General features: G+C 40.8%; 1 protein-coding gene across 1 annotated transcript in view; it reads right to left on the reverse strand.

Moving 5' to 3' along the window:
* FoxP (forkhead box P) overlaps window positions 1-27089 on the reverse strand; it is a 712908-nt gene that overhangs the window by 47649 nt on the left and 638170 nt on the right. The window contains exons 15-17 of the mRNA XM_071660484.1: window positions 16849-16925; window positions 16018-16119; window positions 14568-14692 (exon numbers count right to left, since the gene is read on the reverse strand). Coding sequence (XP_071516585.1) covers window positions 14568-14692; window positions 16018-16119; window positions 16849-16925 — 304 coding nt within the window. The remainder of the gene's footprint in view (window positions 1-14567; window positions 14693-16017; window positions 16120-16848; window positions 16926-27089) is intronic.

Consider the following 27089-nt stretch of genomic DNA (forward strand, 5'->3'; position numbering starts at 1 on the left):
GCCCACGCCTCGCAACCATACAACATTGTTGGAACCACTATTCCTTCAAACATAGCCATTTTTGCTTTCCGAGATAATGTTCTCGACTTCCACACATTCTTCAAGGCTCCCAGGATTTTCGCCCTCTCTCCCACCCTATGATTCACTTCTGCTTCCATGGTTCCATCCGCTGCCTGATCCACTCCCAGATATCTAAAACACTTTACTTCCTCCAGTTTTTCTCCATTCAAACTTACCTCCCAATTGACTTGACCCTCAACCCTACTGTACCTAATTACCTTGCTCTTATTCACATTTACTCTTAACTTTCTTCTTTCACACACTTTACCAAACTCAGTCACCAGCTTCTGCAGTTTCTCACATGAATCAGCCACCAGCGCTGTATCATCAGCGAACAACAACTGACTCACTTCCCAAGCTCTCTCATCCCCAACAGACTTCATACTTGCCCCTCTTTCCAAATCTCTTGCATTCACCTCCCTAACAACCCCATCCATAAACAAATAAAACAACCATGGAGACATCACACACCCCTGCCGCAAACCTACATTCACTGAGAACCAATCACTTTCCTCTCTTCCTACACGTACACATGCCTCACATCCTCGATAAAAACTTTTCACTGCTTCTAACAACTTGCCTCCCACACCATATATTCTTAATACCTTCCACAAAGCATCTCTATCAACTCTATCATATGCCTTCTCCAGATCCATAAATGCTACATACAAATCCATTTGCTTTTCTAAGTATTTCTCACATACATTCTTCAAAGCAAACACCTGATCCACACATCCTCTACCACTTCTGAAACCACACTGCTCTTCCCCAATCTGATGCTCTGTACATATGTAGCCTTCACCCTCTCAATCAATACCCTCCCATATAATTTACCAGGAATACTCAACAAACTTATACCTCTGTAATTTGAGCACTCAGTCTTATCCCCTTTGCCTTTGTACAATGGCACTATGCACGCATTCTGCCAATCCTCAGGCACCTCACCATGAGTCATACATACATTAAATAACCTTACCAACCAGTCAATAATACAGTCACCCCCTTTTTTAATAGATTCCACTGCAATACCATCCAAATCTGCTGCCTTGCCGGCTTTCATCTTCTGCAAATCTTTTACTACCTCTTCTCTGTTTACCAAATCATTTTCCCTAACCCTCTCACTTTGCACACCACCTTGACCAAAACACCCTATATCTGCCACTCTATCATCAAACACATTCAACAAACCTTCAAAATACTCACTCCATCTCCTTCTCACATCACCACTACTTGTTGTCACCTCCCCATTTGCGCCCTTCACTGAAGTTCCCATTTGCTCCCTTGTCTTACGCACTTTATTTACCTCCTTCCAGAACATCTTTTTATTCTCCCTAAAATTTGATGATACTCTCTCACCCCAACTCTCATTTGCCCTCTTTTTCACCTCTTGCACCTTTCTCTTGACCTCCTGTCTCTTTCTTTTATACATCTCCCACTCAATTGCATTTTTTCCCTGCAAAAATCATCCAAATGCCTCTCTCTTCTCTTTCACTAATAATCTTACTTCTTCATCCCATCACTCACTACCCTTTCTAATCAACCCACCTCCCACTCTTCTCATGCCACAAGCATCTTTTGCGCAATCCATCACTGATTCCCTAAATACATCCCATTCCTCCCCCACTCCCCTTACTTCCATTGTTCTCACCTTTTTCCATTCTGTACTCAGTCTCTCCTGGTACTTCCTCACACAAGTCTCCTTCCCAAGCTCACTTACTCTCACCACCCTCTTCACCCCAACATTCACTCTTCTTTTCTGAAAACCCATACAAATCTTCACCTTAGCCTCCACAAGATAATGATCAGACATCCCTCCAGTTGCACCTCTCAGCACATTGACATCCAAAAGTCTCTCTTTCGCGTGCCTGTCCATTAACACGTAATCCAATAATGCTCTCTGGCCATCTCTCCTACTTACATACGTATACTTATGTATATCTCGCTTTTTAAACCAGGTATTCCCAATCACCAGTCCTTTTTCAGCACATAAATCTACAAGCTCTTCACCATTTCCATTTACAACACTGAACACCCCATGTATAACAATCATTCCCTCAACTGCCACATTACTCACCTTTGCATTCAAATCACCCATCACTATAACCCGGTCTCGTGCATCAAAACCACTAACACACTCATTCAGCTGCTCCCAAAACACTTGCCTCTCATGATCTTTCTTCTCATGCCCAGGTGCATATGCACCAATAATCACCCATCTCTCTCCATCAACTTTCAGTTTTACCCATATTAATCGAGAATTTACTTTCTTACATTCTATCACATACTCCCACAACTCCTGTTTCAGGAGTACTGCTACTCCTTCCCTTGCTCTTGTCCTCTCACTAACCCCTGACTTTACTCCCAAGACATTCCCAAACCACTCTTCCCCTTTACCCTTGAGCTTCGTTTCACTCAGAGCCAAAACATCCAGGTTCCTTTCCTCAAACATACTACCTATCTCTCCTTTTTTCACATCTTGGTTACATCCACACACATTTAGACACCCCAGTCTGAGCCTTTGAGGAGGATGGGCACTCCCCGCGTGACTCCTTCTTCTGTTTCCCATTTTAGAAAGTCAAAAAATACAAGGAGGGGAGGATTTCTGGCCCCCCGCTCCTGTCCCCTCTAGTCGCCTTCTACGACACGCGAGGAATGCGTGGGAAGTATTCTTTCACCCCTATCTCCAGGGATAATATATATATATATACATATATATATACATACACACACACACACACATACACACACACACACACATATACATATATATACATATGAAAAAAGTAAGAAATAATTTAGAAAACTGAAACTTCTAGCTTGAAATGAAATGAGAAAATGAATGTCACATAATGGTTCAACCTCTGGCTATGGAAAAGGGAAATGTATAATTTATTTACATAAACGTCAACAGTAGTTCTCATCAATTTAACCACTGTATCAATAAGCTTCAATGTCTAAGCTACATTTTTTTTCCAATTTCACTATTTTCTTGTCAAAGCACCATGTATGAAAACTATCACTCCAGTAACACAACTATAAACATTTACTTCCCCTTTAAAAAAGTTCTGGGGAAGTCTGTCTCGATACACTGTGGGACACTCTACCACCTGGCGAGGTTTGTGTTGCAATGGTTCTTGATTCACAAACGTAGTAGCATCACTGGTGGGCGGAAGAACATTCTTGTAACCACAGCAAGGATCACAGTCCGTGCAACTCTATTATGATGGTTCTCCATTATGATGGTTCTTCTCCTGCTGGCCAAATCCTGCTTCAGCAATGCTTGTTCACTAGACTTCCTGCAACACATCGTTATGCTTCCATCCATTATTCAGAGGCGAATCATTTCCCGTAGCCAAGCTTGTTTAACCTCCATGGCTGGAGATGTGTTAAACAGCATGATGAAGACGAGGTGTGGCGATCCGTCTTTCCCCTGGTGGCCAGCGTCCAAGACTCTCCCTACTCACGTGACACCACAGGTGATGAGGTTGTCCACCTTCCTTATTTTTCCCCTTTTTCTTTTTTTCAAATATCACATGCAGGTTAAAACAGTTCACGTTTTAACCAAAGTCCTGCGTTACATGTAGCTGGGCACTAACACGTTGTAGTAAAGATATTAGCACAAATATAAAAGGGAGTAAACTTTTCGCGGTCAAAATGAATTCAATCTTTCTTGGATAATATATATATATATATATATATATATATATATATATATATATATATCTTTCTTTCTTTCTTTCAAACTATTCGCCATTTCCCGCATTAGCGAGGTAGCGTTAAGAACAGAGGACTGGGCCTTTGAGGGAATACCCTCACCTGGCCTAATTCTCTGTTCCTTCTTTTGGAAAATTTAAAAAAAAAAAAAAAAAAAAAAAAAAAAAAAAAAAATATATATATATATATATATATATATATTATATATATATATATATATATATATATATATATATATATATGTATATTTGCGTGTGTGGACGTGTGTATGTACATGTGTATGGGGGGGGGGGTTGGGCCATTTCTTTCGTCTGTTTCCTTGCGCTACCTCGCAAACGCGGGAGACAGCGACAAAGTATAAAAAAAAAAAAAAAAAAAAAAAAAAAAAAAATATATATATATATATAATATATATATATGCAAAGGTGAGTAATGTGGCAGTTGAGGGAATAATTGGTATACATGGGGTGTTCAGTGTTGTAAATGGAAATGGCGAAGAGCTTGTAGATTTATGTGCTGAAAAAGGACTGATGATTGGGAATACCTGGTTTAAAAAGCGAGATATACATAAGTATACTTATGTAAGTAGGAGAGATGGCCAGAGAGCGTTATTGGATTACGTGTTAATTGACAGGCGTGCGAAAGAGAGACTTTTGGATGTTAATGTGCTGAGAGGTGCAACTGGAGGGATGTCAGACCATTATCTTGTGGAGGCTAAGGTGAAGATTTGTATGGGTTTTCAGAAAAGAAGAGTGAATGTTGGGGTGAAGAGGGTGGTGAGAGTAAGTGAGCTTGAGAAGGAGACCTGTGTGAGGAAGTACCAGGAGAGACTGAGTACAGAATGGAAAAAGGTGAGAACAATGGAAGCAAGGGGAGTGGGGGAGGAATGGGATGTATTTAGGGAATCAGTGATGGATTGCGCAAAAGATGCTTGTGGCATGAGAAGAGTGGGAGGTGGGTTGATTAGAAAGGGTAGTGAGTGGTGGGATGAAGAAGTAAGAGTATTAGTGAAAGAGAAGAGAGAGGCATTTGGACGATTTTTGCAGGGAAAAAATGCAATTGAGTGGGAGATGTATAAAAGAAAGAGACAGGAGGTCAAGAGAAAGGTGCAAGAGGTGAAAAAAAGGGCAAATGAGAGTTGGGGTGAGAGAGTATCATTAAATTTTAGGGAGAATAAAAAGATGTTCTGGAAGGAGGTAAATAAAGTGCGTAAGACAAGGGAGCAAATGGGAACTTCAGTGAAGGGCGCAAATGGGGAGGTGATAACAAGTAGTGGTGATGTGAGAAGGAGATGGAGTGAGTATTTTGAAGGTTTGTTTAATGTGTTTCATGATAGAGTGGCAGATATAGGGTGTTTTGGTCGAGGTGGTGTGCAAAGTGAGAGGGTTAGGGAAAATGATTTGGTAAACAGAGAAGAGGTAGTGAAAGCTTTGCGGAAGATGAAAGCCGGCAAGGCAGCAGGTTTGGATGGTATTGCAGTGGAATTTATAAAAAAAGGGGGTGACTGTATTGTTGACTGGTTGGTAAGGTTATTTAATGTATGTATGACTCATGGTGAGGTGCCTGAGGATTGGCGGAATCGGTGCATAGTGCCATTGTACAAAGGCAAAGGGGATAAGAGTGAGTGCTCAAATTACAGAGGTATAAGTTTGTTGAGTATTCCTGGTAAATTATATGGGAGGGTATTGATTGAGAGGGTGAAGGCATGTACAGAGCATCAGATTGGGGAAGAGCAGTGTGGTTTCAGAAGTGGTAGAGGATGTGTGGATCAGGTGTTTGCTTTGAAGAATGTATGTGAGAAATACTTAGAAAAGCAAATGGATTTGTATGTAGCATTTATGGATCTGGAGAAGGCATATGATAGAGTTGATAGAGATGCTCTGTGGAAGGTATTAAGAATATATGGTGTGGGAGGAAAGTTGTTAGAAGCAGTGAAAAGTTTTTATCGAGGATGTAAGGCATGTGTACGTGTAGGAAGAGAGGAAAGTGATTGGTTCTCAGTGAATGTAGGTTTGCGGCAGGGGTGTGTGATGTCTCCATGGTTGTTTAATTTGTTTATGGATGGGGTTGTTAGGGAGGTAAATGCAAGAGTTTTGGAAAGAGGGGCAAGTATGAAGTCTGTTGGGGATGAGAGAGCTTGGGAAGTGAGTCAGTTGTTGTTCGCTGATGATACAGCGCTGGTGGCTGATTCATGTGAGAAACTGCAGAAGCTGGTGACTGAGTTTGGTAAAGTGTGTGGAAGAAGAAAGTTAAGAGTAAATGTGAATAAGAGCAAGGTTATTAGGTACAGTAGGGTTGAGGGTCAAGTCAATTGGGAGGTGAGTTTGAATGGAGAAAAACTGGAGGAAGTGAAGTGTTTTAGATATCTGGGAGTGGATCTGGCAGCGGATGGAACCATGGAAGCGGAAGTGGATCATAGGGTGGGGGAGGGGGCGAAAATTTTGGGAGCCTTGAAGAATGTGTGGAAGTCAAGAACATTATCTCGGAAAGCAAAAATGGGTATGTTTGAAGGAATAGTGGTTCCAACAATGTTGTATGGTTGCGAGGCGTGGGCTATGGATAGAGTTGTGCGCAGGAGGATGGATGTGCTGGAAATGAGATGTTTGAGGACAATGTGTGGTGTGAGGTGGTTTGATCGAGTAAGTAACGTAAGGGTAAGAGAGATGTGTGGAAATAAAAAGAGCGTGGTTGAGAGAGCAGAAGAGGGAGTTTTGAAATGGTTTGGGCACATGGAGAGAATGAGTGAGGAAAGATTGACCAAGAGGATATATGTGTCGGTGGTGGAGGGAACGAGGAGAAGAGGGAGACCAAATTGGAGGTGGAAAGATGGAGTGAAAAGGATTTTGTGTGATCGGGGCCTGAACATGCAGGAGGGTGAAAGGAGGGCAAGGAATAGAGTGAATTGGAGCGATGTGGTATACAGGGGTTGACGTGCTGTCAGTGGATTGAATCAAGGCATGTGAAGCGTCCGGGGTAAACCAAGGAAAGCTGTGTAGGTATGTATATTTGCGTGTGTGGACGTGTGTATGTACATGTGTATGGGGGGGGTTGGGCCATTTCTTTCGTCTGTTTCCTTGCGCTACCTCGCAAACGCGGGAGACAGCGACAAAGTATAAAAAAAAAAAAAAAAAAAAAAATATATATATATATATATATATATATTATTTATTTATTTATTTTGCTTTGTCACTGTCTCCCATGTTAGCGAGGTAGCGCAAGGAAACAGATGAAAGAATGGCCTAACCCACCCACATATACATGTATATACATACACGTCCACACACGCAAGTATACATACCTATACATCTCAATGCATACATATATATATATATCCCTGGGGATAGGGGATTAAGAATACTTCCCACGTATTCCCTGCGTGTTGTAGAAGGCGACTAAAAGGGGAGGGAGCGGGGGCTGGAAACCCTCCCCTCTCGTTTTTTTTTAATTTTCCAAAAGAAGGAACAGAGGGGGCCAGGTGAGGATATTCCAAAAAAGGCCCAGTCCTCTGTTCTTAACGATACCTCGCTAATGCGGGAAATGGCGAATAGTTTAAAAAAAAAAAAAATATATATATATCTATATATATATATATATATATATATATATATATATATATATATATATATATATATATATTTTTTTTTTTTCATACTATTCGCTATTTCCCGCGATAGCGAGGTAGCGTTAAGAACAGAGGACTGGGCCTTTGAGGGAATATCCTCACCTGGACCTCTTCTCTGTTCCTTCTTTTGGAAAATTAAAAAAAAAAAAACAAGAGGGGAGGATTTCCAGCCCCCCGCTCCCTTCCCTTTTAGTCGCCTTCTACGACACGCAGGGAATACGTGGGAGGTATTCTTTCTCCCCTATCCCCAGGGAATATATATATATATAGATATATATATAGATATATTATTTTTTTTTTATTATACTTTGTCGCTGTCTCCCGCGTTTGCGAGGTAACGCAAGGAAACAGACGAAAGAAATGGCCCAACCCCCCCCCATACACATGTATATACATACGTCCACACACGCAAATATACATACCTACACAGCTTTCCATGGTTTACCCCAGACGCTTCACATGCCTTGATTCAATCCACTGACAGCACGTCAACCCCGGTATACCACATCGCTCCAATTCACTCTGTTCCTTGCCCTCCTTTCACCCTCCTGCATGTTCAGGCCCCGATCACACAAAATCTTTTTCACTCCATCTTTCCACCTCCAATTTGGTCTCCCTCTTTCCCTCGTTCCCTCCACGTCCGACACATATATCCTCTTGGTCAATCTTTCCTCACTCATTCTCTCCATGTGCCCAAACCACTTCAAAACACCCTCTTCTGCTCTCTCAACCACGCTCTTTTTATTTCCACACATCTCTCTTACCCTTACGTTACTCACTCGATCAAACCACCTCACACCACACATTGTCCTCAAACATCTCATTTCCAGCACATCCATCCTCCTGCGCACAACTCTATCCATAGCCCACGCCTCGCAACCATACAACATTGTTGGAACCACTATTCCTTCAAACATACCCATTTTTGCTTTCCGAGATAATGTTCTTGACTTCCACACATTCTTCAAGGACCCCAGAATTTTCGCCCCCTCCCCCACCCTATGATCCACTTCCGCTTCCATGGTTCCATCCGCTGCCAGATCCACTCCCAGATATCTAAAACACTTCACTTCCTCCAGTTTTTCTCCATTCAAACTCACCTCCCAATTGACTTGACCCTCAACCCTACTGTACCTAATAACCTTGCTCTTATTCACATTTACTCTTAACTTTCTTCTTCCACACACTTTACCAAACTCAGTCACCAGCTTCTGCAGTTTCTCACATGAATCAGCCACCAGCGCTGTATCATCAGCGAACAACTGACTCACTTCCCAAGCTCTCTCATCCCCAACAGACTTCATACTTGCCCCTCTTTCCAAAACTCTTGCATTCACCTCCCTAACAACCCCATCCATAAACAAATTAAACAACCATGGAGACATCACACACCCCTGCCGCAAACCTACATTCACTGAGAACCAATCACTTTCCTCTCTTCCTACACGTACACATGCCTTACATCCTTGATAAAAACTTTTCACTGCTTCTAACAACTTGCCTCCCACACCATATATTCTTAATACCTTCCACAGAGCATCTCTATCAACTCTATCATATGCCTTCTCCAGATCCATAAATGCTACATACAAATCCATTTGCTTTTCTAAGTATTTCTCACATACATTCTTCAAAGCAAACACCTGATCCACACATCCTCTACCACTTCTGAAACCACACTGCTCTTCCCCGATTTGATGCTCTGTACATGCCTTCACCCTCTCAATCAATACCCTCCCATATAATTTACCAGGAATACTCAACAAACTTATACCTCTGTAATTTGAGCACTCACTCTTATCCCCTTTGCCTTTGTACAATGGCACTATATATATATATATATATATATATTTATATATATATATATATATATATATATATATATATATATATATATATATATATATATATATATATATATATTATTCTTTTCTTTTAAACTCATGTATTCTTTTATATATATATATATATATATATATATATATATATATATATATTCTTTTATACTTGATTGCTGTTTTCTGTGCCAGCGAGGTAGCGCCAGGAAACAGACGAAGAATGAATGGTCCACCGACTCAAATACAAATATGTAGACATAAATGCCCATACACGCACATATAAACATATACATACATATCTATATACACAGACATATACATATATATACATGTATATATTCATACTTGCTTGCCTTTATCCATTCCTGGCGCTACCCCGTCCCACAGGAAACAGCATTGCTACCCCATGCTTTAGCGAAGTAGCAGCAGGAAAACACGTGTTATGCACCGAAACCACAGACTGTTCCATGGTTTACCCCAGATGTTTCACATGCCCTGGTTCAGTCCAGTGGCAGCACGTCAACCCCAGTATACCAAATCATTCAAATTCACTCTATTCAATGCACGCTTCTCGCCCTTCTGTATGTTCAGGCCCCAATCGCTCAAAATCTTCTTCAATCCATCCCTCCACCTCCAATATGGTCACCTGCTTCTTGTTACCTCCACCTCTGACACATATATCCCCTTTGTCAGTCTTTCCTCACTCATTCTCTCCATATGTCCAAACCATTTCAACATAACCCTCTTCTGCTCTTTCAACCACACTTCTTATTTCCTCACAGCTCCCTTACCACTTTATCACTTACTCGATCAAACCACCATGCCTTGCAACCACATAACATTTTTGGAACTATTACTCTTTAAAACATATCCATTTTTGCTCTCTGAGACATTTTCTTCTTCCACATATTTTTCATCACTCCCAGAATCTTCACCTCCGCCCCCACCCTGTGACTCACTTTTGCTTCCATGGTTCCATTCGCTGCTAAGTCCACTCCAAGATATCTTCAACACTTCACTCCTCCAATCTTTCTTCATTCAAACTTACATCCCAATTAACTTGTCTCTCAACCCTACTGAACCCTAATAACCTTGCTCTTATTCACATTAACTCTCAACTTTCTCTTTTCACATACTTTTCCAAACTCAGTCACCAACTTCTGCAGTTACACTTGAATAAGCCACCAGGGCTGTATCATCAGCAAACAACAACTAACTCACTTCCCAGGTCCTCTCGTCCCCAATAGACTGCATACTCGCTGTTCTCTCCAAAACTCCTGCATTTACTCCCCTAACCACCCCATCCATAAACAAACAACCATGGGGAATCACACATCCCTGCCGCAGACTGACATTCACTGGCAACCAATCACTCTCCTCTCTTCCTACTCATACACATGCCTTACATCCTTGGTAAAACTTTTCACTGCTTCTGGCAACATACCTCCCAGACCATATACTCTTAAGACCTCCCACAAAAGCATCAACCCTATCATATGTCTTCTCCAGATCCACAAATGCTACATACAAATTCACCTCTATTTCCAAGTATTTCTCACACACATTCTTCTAAGCAAACACCTGATCCACACATCCTATACCACTTGTGAAACCACACATACATATATACATAAACACACACTTACTTCCTGCCTCAAATACATAGAAATGTCTTTCGTTCAGCATGACTGGAACCAGGCAATTACTGAACTAGTGATTTTACCGAAGTTTAGATACTGAACATATCCACGGAGAGTGATGTTTTAACAAGTGGAAAGTCCAGAAGTGCAAGCTAATTCTATTAGTATAGTGCATTCATTTAATTCATAGTGGTCTTATTCTCTAGGGCTCCTTATTTAATGTATTGGAGGTATTCCTGAAAAGTGTTACTTGCGAAATCACTTTAAACAAAGCCAAGTTTACCAAAGATTTAACTTAAAAAATGGGGATGTGTTCCTAAGGAATATATTTTGCTGCAATGCCTCACATATGCTGCTGGGTGTTACTAAAATACATTAATGATTACTATTTTACAAAAAAATGGCAAAACGAAGTGCTTCACTGGCATAGATAAGGCATCATCTACTATCATATTGCATACCATGTTAACACATCCACAACCACTGCACTAGGTGCTGGCTCTATACTACAGTTACTATGAAAATCTTAGGTACATTAGCTCTAATGCAACAAGTGGCAACAAGCATAGAACTGAATCAGCATATATGCTTACTTCCAGATGCACTGACAAACAAACACTAAGCAAATGCTTCAGTGTTTGCACTCTGTATTTTAAAAAGTTAAACATTTTATTGAATGTTTACAATAGGAAGTACTTTTCTATCAATTTCTAGACTTTATGACCTAATGAGAAGAGTTTGGTGAATGTTAATCTCATTTAAGATTCAGTACTGCACAATGTTATGAAAGTAAGATAATTTACAAAAAATCTGCAAACAATGTTCAAAGAGCTCTGTGGATATAATGAATCACAGACACACAGTCACTTTTGTAATGAGAATATCTTCAATGTATTTATGAGAAAAATGAGTTGGGGATAAATATAGAAATATACCAACTGATATTGTGTTAAAAAAATGTGTAGAGGGACATCTAAGGAACATCATCATGCTAGGGCCTCACTAAACAACAAATACCAACAAAAACCACACACTGTCACAATGAAGCTATGCACGTCTTTTGAAACAGTGGAGGTTTGTGCTAATATTAAATGAATGAGAGCTGCCAAGTAAGATTTGCCAAACCAAATGGTGTGGTGCTTACTACAGTCTTATTAACATGCTATCATTGGAATTTTGTTATTTCTCCATAGGTAAGATGAGGGCTATATTACTTGTTTCTAGGTCATTTTATTTTTCTTATACAACGCTGTTTCATTTCATAAAGGGAATTTGTTATTCCCTTGAAAAACATGCATTTTTCAGCAATGCATCATCAGGTTGGAGATCAGGATACAAATTCATTAAAATACTATCCTTGAGGATAGGAGAGAAAGGATACTGCCCACATATTTCCTGTGTGTTGTAGAAGGCAACTAAGTGGGGTGGGGCAGGGGGCTGGAAATTCTCCCCTTCTGTTTTTACTTTTCCAAAAGAAGGAACAGAAAAAGGGGCCAAGTGAGGACTTTTTCCTCGAAGGCCCAGTCATCTGTCCATTACACCATCTCACTAAGATGGGGGTATGGAAAAAAAAAAAAAAAACCACACACAACAATGAATTGTTGATATAAACAGGTGTATTTCACCAACTTTATTGCAATCCCCTTGAACTTTGTTTTTTTGGTGGGGATAGGGGGAGAAAGAATACTTCCCACGTATTCCCTGCGTGTCGTAGAAGGCGACTAAAAGGGGAGGGAGCGGGGGGCTGGAAATCCTCCCCTCATTATTATTTTTTTTTTTTTTTTCCAAAAGAAGGTACAGAGAAGGGGGCCAGGTGAGGATTTCCCTCAAAGGCCCAGTTCTCTGTTCTTAACGCTACCTCGCTAATGTGGGAAATGGCGAATAGTTTGAAAGAAAGAAAGAAAGATTTAGTGTTGAGATACCGGCAATTTTCTGAACGAAAAAAATTTCACCCACACCATAGATTGCTCAATTAAAGACATTTCTTTGTATGTCATTGGAAGGCTTTACCAGACTGTGAGAGAAAAGTTGTACTGGAAAGATTGTATCATTGTCAGTAGACAAAATGGAGGTGGATTTTGTTGGGAACTTCTCAATCCAAAGAAGTTAAAAATCATATCCATGTTAGTGATTATACTACAGCATTGAAGCTTCAAGAACCTGTAAAGGGGGTCATAGATTAATCATCATTGCAACTAACAAATCAAAGGAAAATATGACACACCAATTTCAATATTCTCAAGGGTTTACAGCTCTTTCTTTGCCATGTTTCAAATAAATTCATAATGTATTTATAACAATATCTTTGCATTTCTATTATATTTTTCAATAATTTCTACATTTCATAAGGCTTGTGTGGGTACAAAATGGTTAAGCTAATTTTCATGAAGATGGTGTTGACATGTGAGGGTGCTTGGTCTGCAATATGTTTATAGTGTTGGTGTGTGTCAAGTGTTTGGAACAGGTGTAAGAAAATTTTGTATCTTAAAAACTGGATAAGAGATCATTCGGAAAAGCCAGCCCTGATCCTCCTTTTATCTAAGAGTAATGAGTCCATTCATCCTGTACACATAAAAACATGTATACCAACACTTTTTCACTGTTAACATACCCTCTTGTACACAAGACAACCAGTCATATGTAATCACACATTTTCATTCATTAAAGAAAAAAAAGCATATTGTGAAGCAAACCTAAGCACTAGTAAAGTTACCTCATGTTACAGTTATGAATACTTGTTACAATGGTATTTTGTGTTAAAGATCTAAGATACTAATGAACTGAATGAATAATTTTTCAAAAAGAAAAAAAAAGAAACTCATCTGTGAAGCTTCACAACTGCCTGGTGGTAAATTTATCACATTACTACCATGAACATGGAAATTATTGGGTACAAGTAAGGAGCGAAATCTAAATAAGAAGTCACTAATGATGAGAGAATATGACGCAAAGAACCATGTCTGTGCGAAGAAGAGTAGGTCTGATGACTGCACAGAAATATATGAAGGAAAGAGCATTAGGAAGAAGGGATGTGAGTGGATGTGAGTGGGTGGGTGGAGCGGGAGTGCAGGCGGGCGGGCGGGGAGATTGAAGGCACCATGATGGGTGGTCCCCGCCCACCCGTGGCAGTTTTGCTGCTGAGCCAGTGAGCAGTGCTTACTGTGGGGGTGGGGGCGGCCCTGACAGGGGCGGGAATGCCGCATGGAAGGCCACGTGGGCCCCTTGGGTTGGCGGAAGCCCCAGGTGGAGGGTTTGGTGAGGTGGTGGTGGGGTGTTGGGTTCGTATTTCCGGGGACGGCCGCGGGACAGGTGGCGTCGCTTCACAAACTCTGCGTCGTCTACCATCCAGAACGAGCCAAAGTCGTCCTCATAGCGCACAAAGCACTTGTGCAGCGAGAGGTTGGTGCGGATCGCATTCTGGACCACCAACAACGACATTAGAGAAAAAGAGAGAAAAAGTCAAAGCACAAGAAAAACTCTAGAGAAAAAAAGGTGAAAAGCCCACCCACACGCCCATAAAATAAGGCCCCTGGTGGAGAGACATACAGTGAGCGCCCTCCGCTCTCTCACTCTACCAAAACACTGGTAACTCTTGATTGTGAGGGGCCACAGAGAGCGGAGGGCGTGGGTTTGCCAGGGGGGGCGGCGGCAGGCATGATCAGGAAAGGGTGCAGGTTGTGAAGGGTAACATACCCAGTGGCGCAGCGCTGAGGTCGCCTCTTGTAAAATTCCACTTCATCCACTGTCCACACTGCGCCCTTGACGTTCTCCACACGCATGAAACATTTGTGAAGGGACAGGTTGTGGCGGACGGCATTCTAAACGGAACAATACACAAAACAGTAAGCACAAAGCAAATTAATAACCAAAACAACAAATAATGAAAATAAAATGGATTATTCCTGGATCTATGGAGCAGCCAAAAGCAGCAGCTAATCAGTGTTACTGGCCTAAAATAATACTTGTAATTGTTACACTGGCTACAGTGCAATCAAATTAATTTTTCAAAATGTTACTCGCTTTCATGCTGTAGATTCATAAATAAAGATAAAAACTAGAAACTTTGGTCTCAACTGTTCAGTACTCGCCTGTGGCACCATGCAATGCAATGCATAAATAAAGAAGTAATACTCTACACTATGAGCGTCAAGAGACCAGGCCTGTCATAACTCGCCAAGACGCGGCAGCCATCAGCAAGACGGCAGTTCAAAGGGGAACTCAAAGTGCTTTACTGGTGCTAGCAATAAAAAGCAAAGTGTCCTGGGAAACTGAAAGTCATGTCTGATCTCTGGCAGGCACTCGAGGACAGACAAACACACAGGAGATGAGAAAGACTTAATGCCTGCGGGCAGTGGAGGGGCCGAGGTTCTGGGTGTGTATGCCTGTGTACAACTTCCAATAGATCCCATGAAGGAGATAAAAGTATCAATATTAATAAGGGATAAAACGGATGGTGCGAGCACGGTATGCAGCCACTGTCACTAGCACAACCAAAAGGTTGACAATTAGGATTTTAAACTTATTATATAACTTTACTCTAAATATCACAATATCTGAACTGCTACAATTTGCACTAATATGACCATTACAAAAACAAGGAAGAAAGTTTATAAATCTAAATCTGACCAGTCAAGATTTCTAATTACATAATAGATTAATTAAATTACGTGAATTACAGAGATTATAGTAGCTTAAAAAAATCTAAAAATACAGGACTCTTTAGTGCAAAAATCATGATGTAACCAAGAGTAGCTGCAAACCCTAAAAAAATATACTTTAGGGAATTATCTTTAATTAGTAATTTACACCTGTGTATTATTTTGACAATGCTTGTACAGAAGTAACTCCTGTCACCTTAAATTATAACACATGGACTCTGTGAATGTGAAAGGGTAAAACAGCAATTAATTTTCTTCAGCTCTTAATTCACATACAATAACCAACTATATCTCCCTGGTAATCATACTGTTGAAAACTCTTAAGACAAAAAAAATTTAGAAGATGGGCCTAATAATGGAAATCATATTGTATTTACATAAATGCTTAAGTTTCTAAATCAAACTTAAAATGTAAACAATGTAAAAGTAAAACAGCAATGCCAACAGAGGAGCATAATATCTAGCTGAGGTGCCCCACTACGCACCTTCCATGTAGCAGCATTGCGTCTGAAGTAGGCAAATGTATTTTGGAACCAATTGTATATCTCGTTTAGGGTCAGCTGCTTATCTGGAGCTTCTATGATAGCCTGAAAAGAAAAAATGTATTCATTTTAATCAACCTAATATGGTTCATGTACATATAATGAGTTCTAAGTCACCCTAATTAACTTGACTATTATTCTCACCCAAATGAAAAGTGCATCTTCCCTTCAATGTGGTACTGTTTGATACAATAAGAGATTTTTACCTCTCTGCTGAAGAATAATCCTGCTTGAGGTAAGTGCCCTACATGACATGCATATTTTACTGTCATTCAAATTTAAAAGTTTAAATGCCACAGTACACAGACCATGAATTCATTAATGTAGAAGCACGATGTTTAATTTAAAGAGATGCTTTTTAGAGGCTGCAATTCAAGCAGACATCATGAATTCATGGAAACTTAATGTCTCTGACCAAAACAAAAGTGGCACTTAATACAGAGGACCCTGTAGCCTAAAATGAGCCCAATTACTTTCTTCCCACACAGAGCCTTGAAGCTGCAGGAACCCCATAAAAGGGTCCTAAGCTTACATATCAATAATAATGCTTTCATATTAGTTAGTACTCGTTTAAAGACTTATACTCTAAATTCTCTTTGGAGATGGAAAAAAAAATTAGTTCTTCCACAATGATACTGATGTCAAACAAATTTGATAACTTATTACCAAGCACAATGTTCCCTCTCTGCTCTTGGTACCAATGTGCACAGTTTCTAAATCAAGTACTGTGAACAAAGATCAGAATTACAAGAATTTAAAACTGTATATCCTGACCTGTCTTATGAGTGAAGCATAGGTGAAAGGCGGCCGAACCTCAGTACTCTTGTAGAAATCTCTGTTCCTCTGTATCTCTGTAAAAGAAAAATATAAATTCTTGTACCATTATACTCTTATCATGAATTTTAGATTAGAATGCCAATATCTACATCTCTATTCATTGTTTTTTCGTAAACTGGTAAAATATGCCAAAAGCTATATATGAAGACAGTAGAGAAGCCTTTCTTCTGATTTCACCACTTCCAAAGTGTCTTATCAAATAAAATACTAAAACAGAATGAAAAATATATCTTTTCATACTGATTTTGTGATATGATGAAATTTAAAAACAAGCAGAAATACTTATTGGCTACAAATGTCCAATCAATAAAATCAAGTCAATAAAAATGTTTTAACATTATTCAAAAATGCTTAAAAGTATGCATGTAAATACATAGATGGAACAGCACACACACACACACACACACATACATATATCATTATCATACAACTCCAAAATCTCTTTAATGGGACTCCTGCAGCTTCAAGACTGCACTCCACAGAGGGACAGGGAAATGATAGATTTCTTTGGAATGAGAAGGTCCTTGATCAGAGTGTACTCCATTCCATTCAGCAACAGTCATTTAGCCTTGTTGAAGGTGACTTCTTTCAGGCAGAGTCTGGTAACACCCATAATGTATTCATATACTTGCCTGCCTCAAGACCCCCTTCTATAAGGCTCCCACACCAGATGTGACCACAAGTCTTCTTCAAGAAGTGTGGTGATGTGTGTATGGCTAAATGATGCAAGAATAGAGAAATTCAGTAAGAAAGTTACATCTTGGGCATGAGGGGATCTTCTGATATACTGAGTTGGTGCTTATATTGCTGCAGAGATGGGTGATGTGTAGAATGCAATGTGTACCTTGCACATACCTTGGATGTGTAGCTTCAAATAGGTTCATATCTGAAGGAGTGGAGTATAAGTCTTGTTTGGGAAGGCAGTTATTCAGTGCTTCACATGACATTACTATGAGTATTGCAAGACATTACTGTGAGTATATGTTTTGCCACTGTAAATGTTGCTGGGGTAGGGGAATGTATGAGTATAGGTTGTTGAAATGTGAAGCAGGGGTTAAGTGTTCTGTATCTACCTTTGTGTTGGTGTTGGTTATGGTGTAATTTGAGTTGCTACGAACTGAGTGCTAAGTAAACTGGAGTGAGATTGTACTGAAAGTATCATATCTGCTAATGCAGCTGTTGGGTGTTTACAGTTGCTAGGCAGCCAGTGATTATTCAGTCTTGTTTTGGGTGCTTTGCAGTTTTATTTTTGGGATGAAGTTCATGAACTGCTTGTAAAGGATATTAAGGTATTCTCTTTTCTGTCCAAGACTTGCTGGTAAGTGCTTTAAGAGAATCTAGTTTGTTTATGGCCTTTGTGTTGATGTACATTGCACAGAGTTAATACCATATGAGTGTCGAATGTGATATCCTGAATGGTTTGAGTTCTGTTGAAGCTGAAGTAATAAACCATTCAATATCTTCCAAGGGTATGGAAAGTGGTAGTGGATTTCTGTGGGGCTGTAAACAATTTGTGTTTTAAGTGAGCCAGTGTTCTGATTGTGTGATATAATGTTGCATCTCTGTTGTTACTTAAGTAGTGTCAGGGTGTTGTGTGGTGATTCAGAGGTCAACTGCATCTATAAGGATCCACACATTGTGATCTGCAAAAGGTGATGGGAAGTCACCTAGCAAGCAAATAAAAAGGTTTGATAAAGAACTGCTCACTACAAAACTCAACTGCAGAGTTTGAGGGTTTTCAAGATGAAGCTTTCATGATAAGTATTTATACAATACAGATTAATTGAAAAAAAAAAACAGGAACCCATTTTCAGGGGAACCTACAGCTTCATGGGTGTGCTTCAATCTGTAGAAAGGGAAATAAGGGACTCCTTTTGAAATGTAACTTTTCACTTCCATTGTTACCACATGTAAGAGAGTCTGGTAATTCCTATAATAATATCTAAAATTTAAGATTTATATATATGCACACACACATACATAAGTCAGAGGTGGAGGGAACGAGAAGTGGGAGACAAATTGGAGGTGGAAGGATGGAGTGAAAAAGATTTTGAGTGATTGGGGCCAGAACATACAGAAGGGTGAAAGGCGTGCTAGGAACAGGGGGGCACCCTAGAGTGCGCACTGCCATTTTGTGAGTGGTGAGGTGGCGGTGGGAATGGATGAAGGCACCATGTATGAATATGTGCATGTGTATATATGTATATGTCTGTGTATGTATATGTTGAAATGTATAGGTACGTATATGTGCGTGTGTGGGCGTTTATGTATATACATGTGTATGTGGGTGGGTTGGGCACTGCCATTTCATGTATGGTGAGGTGGTGATGAGAATGGATGAAGGCAGCATGTATGAATATGTGCATGTGTATATATGTGTATATATGTGTATGTCTGTGTATGTATATGTATGTCTACGTTGAAATGTATAGGTATGTATATGTGCGTGTGTGGGCATTTATTTATATACATGTGTATAAGGGTGGGTTGGGCCATTCTTTCGTCTGTTTCCTTGCACTACCTCACTAAGGTGAGAGACAGCAACAAAGTATAAAAATAAAAATAAAATAATAATATATACTTCAATTTCTAAAAAGGGAAACAGAAGAAGGAGTCAAGTGAGGAGTGCTCATCCTCCTTGAAGACTTAGTTTGGGGTGGGGTGCCTTAATGTGTGGATGTAACCAAGATGAGAAGAAAGGAGAGATAGGTCGTATGTTTGAGGAAAGAAACCACGATGTTCTGGCTCTAAGTGATATGAAGCTCAAGGGTAAAGGGGAAGAGTGGTTTGGGAATATCTTGGGAGTAAAGTCAGGGGTTTGTGAGAGGAAAAGAGCTCAGGAACAAGTAGCACTACTCCTGAAGCAACAGTGGTGGGAGTATGTGATGAAGTGTAAAAATGTACATTCTAGACTGATATGGGTAAAACTGAAAGTGGAACTTGAGGATCTGTGCACTGAAAAAAGACTGGTGATTGGAAATACCTGGTATAATGGGTGGTGATAACAAGTAGTGGTGATGTGAGAAGGAGATGGAGTGAGTATTTTGAAGGTTTGTTGAATGTGTTTGATGATAGAGTGGCAGATATAGGGTGTTTTGGTCGAGGTGGTGTGCAAAGTGAGAGGATTAGGGAAAATGATTTGGTAAACAGAGAAGAGGTAGTAAAAGCTTTGCAGAAGATGAAAGCCGGAAAGGCAGCGGGTTTGGATGGTATTGCAGTGGAATTTATTAAAAAAGGGGGTGACTGTATTGTTGACTGGTTGGTAAGGTTATTTAATGTATGTATGACTCATGGTGAGGTGCCTGAGGTTTGGAGGGATGCTTGCATAATGCCACTGTACAAAGGCCAAGGGGATAAAAGTGAGTGCTCAAATTACAGAGGTATAAGTTTGTTGAGTATTCCTGGGAAATTATATGGGAGGGTATTGATTGAGAGGGAGAAGGCATGTACAGAGCATCAGATTGGGGAAGAGTAGTGTGGTTTCAGAAGTGGTAGAAGATGTGTGGTTCAGGTGTTTGCTTTGAAGAATGTATGTGAGAAATACTTAGAAAAGCAAATGGATTTGTATGCAGCATTTATGGATCTGGAGAAGGCATATGATAGAGTTGATGGAGATGCTCTATGGGAGGTATTAAGAATATATGGTGTGGGGGGCAAGTTGTAAGAAGCAGTGAAAAGTTTTTATCTCAGATGCAAGTCTTGTGTACGTGTAGGAAGAGAGGAAAGTGATTGGTTATCAGTGAATGTTGGTTTGCGGCAGGGGTGTGTGATGTCTCCATGGTTGTTTAGTTTGTTTATGGATGGGGTTGTTAGGGAGGTTGGAAAGAGAGGCAAGTATGCAGTCTGTTGTGGATGAGAGAGCTTGGGAAGTGAGTCAGTTGTTGTTTGCTGATGATACAGCGCTGGTGGCTGATTCGTGTGTGAAACTGCAGAAGCTGGTGACTGAGTTTGGTAAAGTGTGTGAAAGAAGAAAGCTGAGAGTAAATGTGAATAAGAGCAAGGTTATTAGGTACAGTAGGGTTGAGGGACAAGTCAATTGGGGGGAAAGTCTGAATGAAGAAAAACTGGAGGAAGTGAAGTGTTTTAGATATCTGGGAGTGGATTTGGCAGTGGATGGAACCATGGAAGAGGAAGTGAATCATAGGGTGGGGGAGGAGCGAAAGTTTTGGGAGCGTTGAAGAATGTGTGGAAGTTGAGAACATCATCTCAGAAAGCAAAAATGGGTATATGGTTGTTATATGGTTGCGAGGCATGGGCTATAGATAGAGTTGTGCAGAGGAGGGTGGATGTACTGGAAATGAGATGTTTGAGGACAATATGTGGTGTGAGGTGGTTTGATCGAGTAAGTAATAATAGGGTAAGAGAGATGTGTGGTAATAAAAAGAGTGTGGTTGAGAGAGCAGAAAAGGGTGTTTTGAAATGGTTTGGTCACATGGAGAGAATGAGTGAGGAAAGATTGACCAAGAGGATATATGTGTCAGATGTGGAGGAAACGAGGAGAAGTGGGAGACCAAATTGGAGGTGGAAAGATGGAGTGAAAAATATTTTGAGTGATAGGGGCCTGAGCATGCAGGAGGGTGAAAGGCGTGCAAGGAATAGAGTGAATTGGAACGGTGTGGTATACCGAGGTCCACGTGCTGTCAATCCAGGGCATGTGAAGCGTCTGGGGTAAACCATGGAAAGTTCTGTGGGGCCTGGATGTGGAAAGGGAGCTGTGGTTTCAGTGCATTATGCATGACAGCTAGAGACTGAGTGTGAGTGAATGTGGCCTTTGTTGTCTTTTCCTAGTGCTACCTCACGCACATTCGGGGGGAGGGGGTTGTTATTTCATATGTGGCGGGGTGGCGATGGAAATGAATATAGACAAACAGTATGAATTATATACATGTGTATATATGTATATGTCTGCGTTTGTATATATATATATATATATATATATATATATATATATATATTTTTTTTTTTTTTCATACTATTCGCCATTTCCCACGATAGCGAGGTAGCGTTAAGAACAGAGAACTGGGCCTTTGAGGGAATATCCTCACCTGGCCCCCTTCTCTGTTCCTTCTTTTGGAAAATTAAAAAACAAAGAAAAAAAATGAGAAGGGAGGATTTCCAGCCCCCCGCTCCCTTCCCTTTTAGTCGCCTTCTACGACACGCAGGGAAAACGTGGGAAGTATTCTTTCTCCCCTATCCCCAGGGATAATATATATATATATATATATATATATATATATATATATATATATATTTTTTTTTTTTTATACCTCGTCGCTGTCTCCCGCGGTTGCGAGGTAGCGCAAGGAAACAGACGAAAGAAATGGCCCAACCCCCCCATACACATGTACATACACACGTCCACACACGCAAATATACATACCTACACAGCTTTCCATGGTTTACCCCGGACGCTTCACATGCCTTGATTCAATCCACTGACAGCACGTCAACCCCTGTATACCACATCGCTCCAATTCACTCTATTCCTTGCCCTCCTTTCACCCTCCTGCATGTTCAGGCCCCGATCACACAAAATCCTTTTCACTCCATCTTTCCACCTCCAATTTGGTCTCCCTCTTCTCCTCGTTCCCTCCACCTCCGACACATATATCCTCTTGGTCAATCTTTCCTCACTCATTCTCTCCATGTGCCCAAACCATTTCAAAACACCCTCTTCTGCTCTCTCAACCACGCTCTTTTTATTTCCACACATCTCTCTTACCCTTACGTTACTTACTCGATCAAACCACCTCACACCACACATTGTCCTCAAACATCTCATTTCCAGCACCTCCATCCTCCTGTGCACCACTCTATCCATAGCGCTGTATCATCAGCGAACAACAACTGACTCACTTCCCAAGCTCTCTCATCCCCAACAGACTTCATACTTGCCCCTCTTTCCAAGACTCTTGCATTTACCTCCCTAACAACCCCATCCATAAACAAATTAAACAACCATGGAGACATCACACACCCCTGCCGCAAACCTACATTCACTGAGAACCAATCACTTTCCTCTCTTCCTACACGTACAAATGCCTTACATCCTCGATAAAAACTTTTCACTGCTTCTAACAACTTGCCTCCCACACCATATATTCTTAATACCTTCCACAGAGCATCTCTATCAACTCTATCATATGCCTTCTCCAGATCCATAAATGCTACATACAAATCCATTTGCTTTTCTAAGTATTTCTCACATACATTCTTCAAAGCAAACACCTGATCCACACATCCTCTACCACTTCTGAAACCACACTGCTCTTCCCCAATCTGATGCTCTGTACCTGCCTTCACCCTCTCAATCAATACCCTCCCATATAATTTACCAGGAATACTCAACAAACTTATACCTCTGTAATTTGAGCACTCACTCTTATCCCCTTTGCCTTTGTACAATGGCACTATGCACGCATTCCGCCAATCCTCAGGCACCTCACCATGAGTCATACATACATTAAATAACCTTACCAACCAGTCAACAATACAGTCACCCCCTTTTTTAATAAATTCCACTGCAATACCATCCAAACCTGCTGCCTTGCCGGCTTTCATCTTCCGCAAAGCTTTTACTACCTCTTCTCTGTTTACCAAATCATTTTCCCTAACCCTCTCACTTTGCACACCACCTCGACCCAAACACCCTATATCTGCCACTCTGTCATCAGACACATTCAACAAACCTTCAAAATACTCATTCCATCTCCTTCTCACATCACCACTACTTGTTATCACCTCCCCATTTACGCTCTTCACTGAAGTTCCCATTTGCTCCCTTGTCTTACGCACCCTATTTACCTCCTTCCAGAACATCTTTTTATTCTCCCTAAAATTTACTGATAGTCTCTCACCCCAACTCTCATTTGCCCTTTTTTTCACCTCTTGCACCTTTCTCTTGACCTCCTGTCTCTTTCTTTTATACTTCTCCCACTCAATTGCATTTTTTCCCTGCAAAAATCATCCAAATGCCTCTCTCTTCTCTTTCACTAATACTCTTACTTCTTCATCCCACCACTCACTACCCTTTCTAAACAGCCCACCTCCCACTCTTCTCATGCCACAAGCATCTTTCGCGCAATCCATCACTGATTCCCTAAATACATCCCATTCCTCCCCCACTCCCCTTACTTCCATTGTTCTCACCTTTTTCCATTCTGTACACAGTCTCTCCTGATACTTCCTCACACAGGTCTCCTTCCCAAGCTCACTTACTCTCACCACCTTCTTCACCCCAACATTCACTCTTCTTTTCTGAAAACCCATACTAATCTTCACCTTAGCCTCCACAAGATAATGATCAGACATCCCTCCAGTTGCACCTCTCAGCACATTGACATATATATATATATATATATATATATATATATATATATATATATATATATATATATATATATACACATATTTTTTTTTTTTTTGCTTTGTCGCTGTCTCCCGCGTTTGCGAGGTAGCGCAAGGAAACAGACAAAAGAAATGGCCCAACCCACCCCCATACACATGTATATACATACGTCCACACACGCAAATATACATACCTACACAGCTTTCCATGGTTTACCCCAGACGCTTCACATGCCCTGATTCAATCCACTGACAGCACGTCAACCCCGGTATACCACATCGCTCCAATTCACTCTATTCCTTGCCCTCCTTTCACCCTCCTGCATGTTCAGGCCCCGATCACACAAAATCTTTTTCACTCCATCTTTCCACCTCCAATTTGGTCTCCCTCTTCTCCTCGTTCCCTCCACCTCCGACACATATATCCTCTTGGTCAATCTTTCATCACTCATTCTCTCCATGTGCCCAAACCATTTCAAAACTCCCTCTTCTGCTCTCTCAACCACGCTCTTTTTATTTCCACACATCTCTCTTACCCTTACGTTACTTACTCGATCAAACCACCTCACACCACACATTGTCCTCAAACATCTCATTTCCAGCACATCCATCCTCCTGTGCACCACTCTATCCATAGCCCACGCCTCGCAACCATACAACATTGTTGGAACCACTATTCCTTCAAACATACCCATTTTTGCTTTCCGAGATAATGTTCTCGACTTCCACACATTCTTCAAGGCTCCCAGAATTTTCGCCCCCTCCCCCACCCTATGATCCACTTCCGCTTCCATGGTTCCATCCGCTGCCAGATCCACTCCCAGATATCTAAAACACTTCACTTCCTCCAGTTTTTCTCCATTCAAACTCACCTCCCAATTGACTTGACCCTCAACCCTACTGTACCTAATAACCTTGCTCTTATTCACATTTACTCTTAACTTTCTTCTTTCACACACTTTACCAAACTCAGTCACCAGCTTCTGCAGTTTCTCACATGAATCAGCCACCAGCTGATATATATATATATATATATATATATATATATATATATATATATATATATATATATATACACACATTGCAGTTTCTCACATGAATCAGCCACCATGTGAGCGGGGAGTTGGAAATCCTCCCCTCTCGTTTTTTTTTTTTTAATTTTCCAAAAGATGGAACAGAGAAGGGGGCCAGGTGAGGATATTCCCTCAAAGGCCCAGTCCTCTGTTCTTAATGCTACCTCGCTATTGCGGGAAATGGTGAATAGTATGAAAGAAAAAGAAAATATATATATATATATATATATATATATATATATATATATATATATATATATATATATATATTTTTTCATACTTTGTCGCTGTCTCCCGCGTTTGCGAGGTAGCGCAAGGAAACAGACGAAAGAAATGGCCCAACCCCCCCCCCCCATACACATGTACATACGTCCACACACGCAAATATACATACCTACACAGCCTTCCATGGTTTACCCCAGACGCTTCACATGCCCTGATTCAATCCACTGACAGCACGTCAACCCCTGTATACCACATCGCTCCAATTCACTCTATTCCTTGCCCTCCTTTCACCCTCCTGCATGTTCAGGCCCCGATCACACAAAATCTTTTTCACTCCATCTTTCCACCTCCAATTTGGTCTCCCTCTTCTCCTCGTTCCCTCCACCTCCGACACATATATCCTCTTGGTCAATCTTTCCTCACTCATTCTCTCCATGTGCCCAAACCATTTCAAAACTCCCTCTTCTGCTCTCTCAACCACGCTCTTTTTATTTCCACACATCTCTCTTACCCTTACGTTACTTACTCGATCAAACCACCTCACACCACACATTGTCCTCAAACATCTCATTTCCAGCACATCCATCCTCCTGCGCACATCTCCATCCATAGCCCACGCCTCGCAACCATACAACATTGTTGGAACCACTATTCCTTCAAACATACCCATTTTTGCTTTCCGAGATAATGTTCTCGACTTCCACACATTTTTCAAGGCTCCCAAAATTTTCGCCCCCTCCCCCACCCTATGATCCACTTCCGCTTCCATGGTTCCATCCGCTGACAGATCCACTCCCAGATATCTAAAACACTTCACTTCCTCCAGTTTTTCTCCATTCAAACTCACCTCCCAATTGACTTGACCCTCACCCCTACTGTACCTAATAACCTTGCTCTTATTCACATTTACTCTTAACTTTCTTCTTCCACACACTTTACCAAACTCAGTCACCAGCTTCTGCAGTTTCTCACATGAATCAGCCACCAGCGCTGTATCATCAGCGAACAACAACTGACTCACTTCCCAAGCTCTCTCATCCCCAACAGACTTCATACTTGCCCCTCTTTCCAGGACTCTTGCATTTACCTCCCTAACAACCCCATCCATAAACAAATTAAACAACCATGGAGACATCACACACCCCTGCCGCAAACCTACATTCACTGAGAACCAATCACTTTCCTCTCTTCCTACACGTACACATGCCTTACATCCTCGATAAAAACTTTTCACTGCTTCTAACAACTTGCCTCCCACACCATATATTCTTAATACCTTCCACAGAGCATCTCTATCAACTCTATCATATGCCTTCTCCAGATCCATAAATGCTACATACAAATCCATTTGCTTTTCTAAGTATTTCTCACATACATTCTTCAAAGCAAACACCTGATCCACACATCCTCTACCACTTCTGAAACCGCACTGCTCTTCCCCAATCTGATGCTCTGTACATGCCTTCACCCTCTCAATCAATACCCTCCCATATAATTTACCAGGAATACTCAACAAACTTATACCTCTGTAAT

This window comes from Panulirus ornatus, chromosome 71 (assembly GCF_036320965.1).
Source record: "Panulirus ornatus isolate Po-2019 chromosome 71, ASM3632096v1, whole genome shotgun sequence".
NCBI classification, from domain to species: Eukaryota; Metazoa; Arthropoda; class Malacostraca; order Decapoda; family Palinuridae; genus Panulirus; species Panulirus ornatus.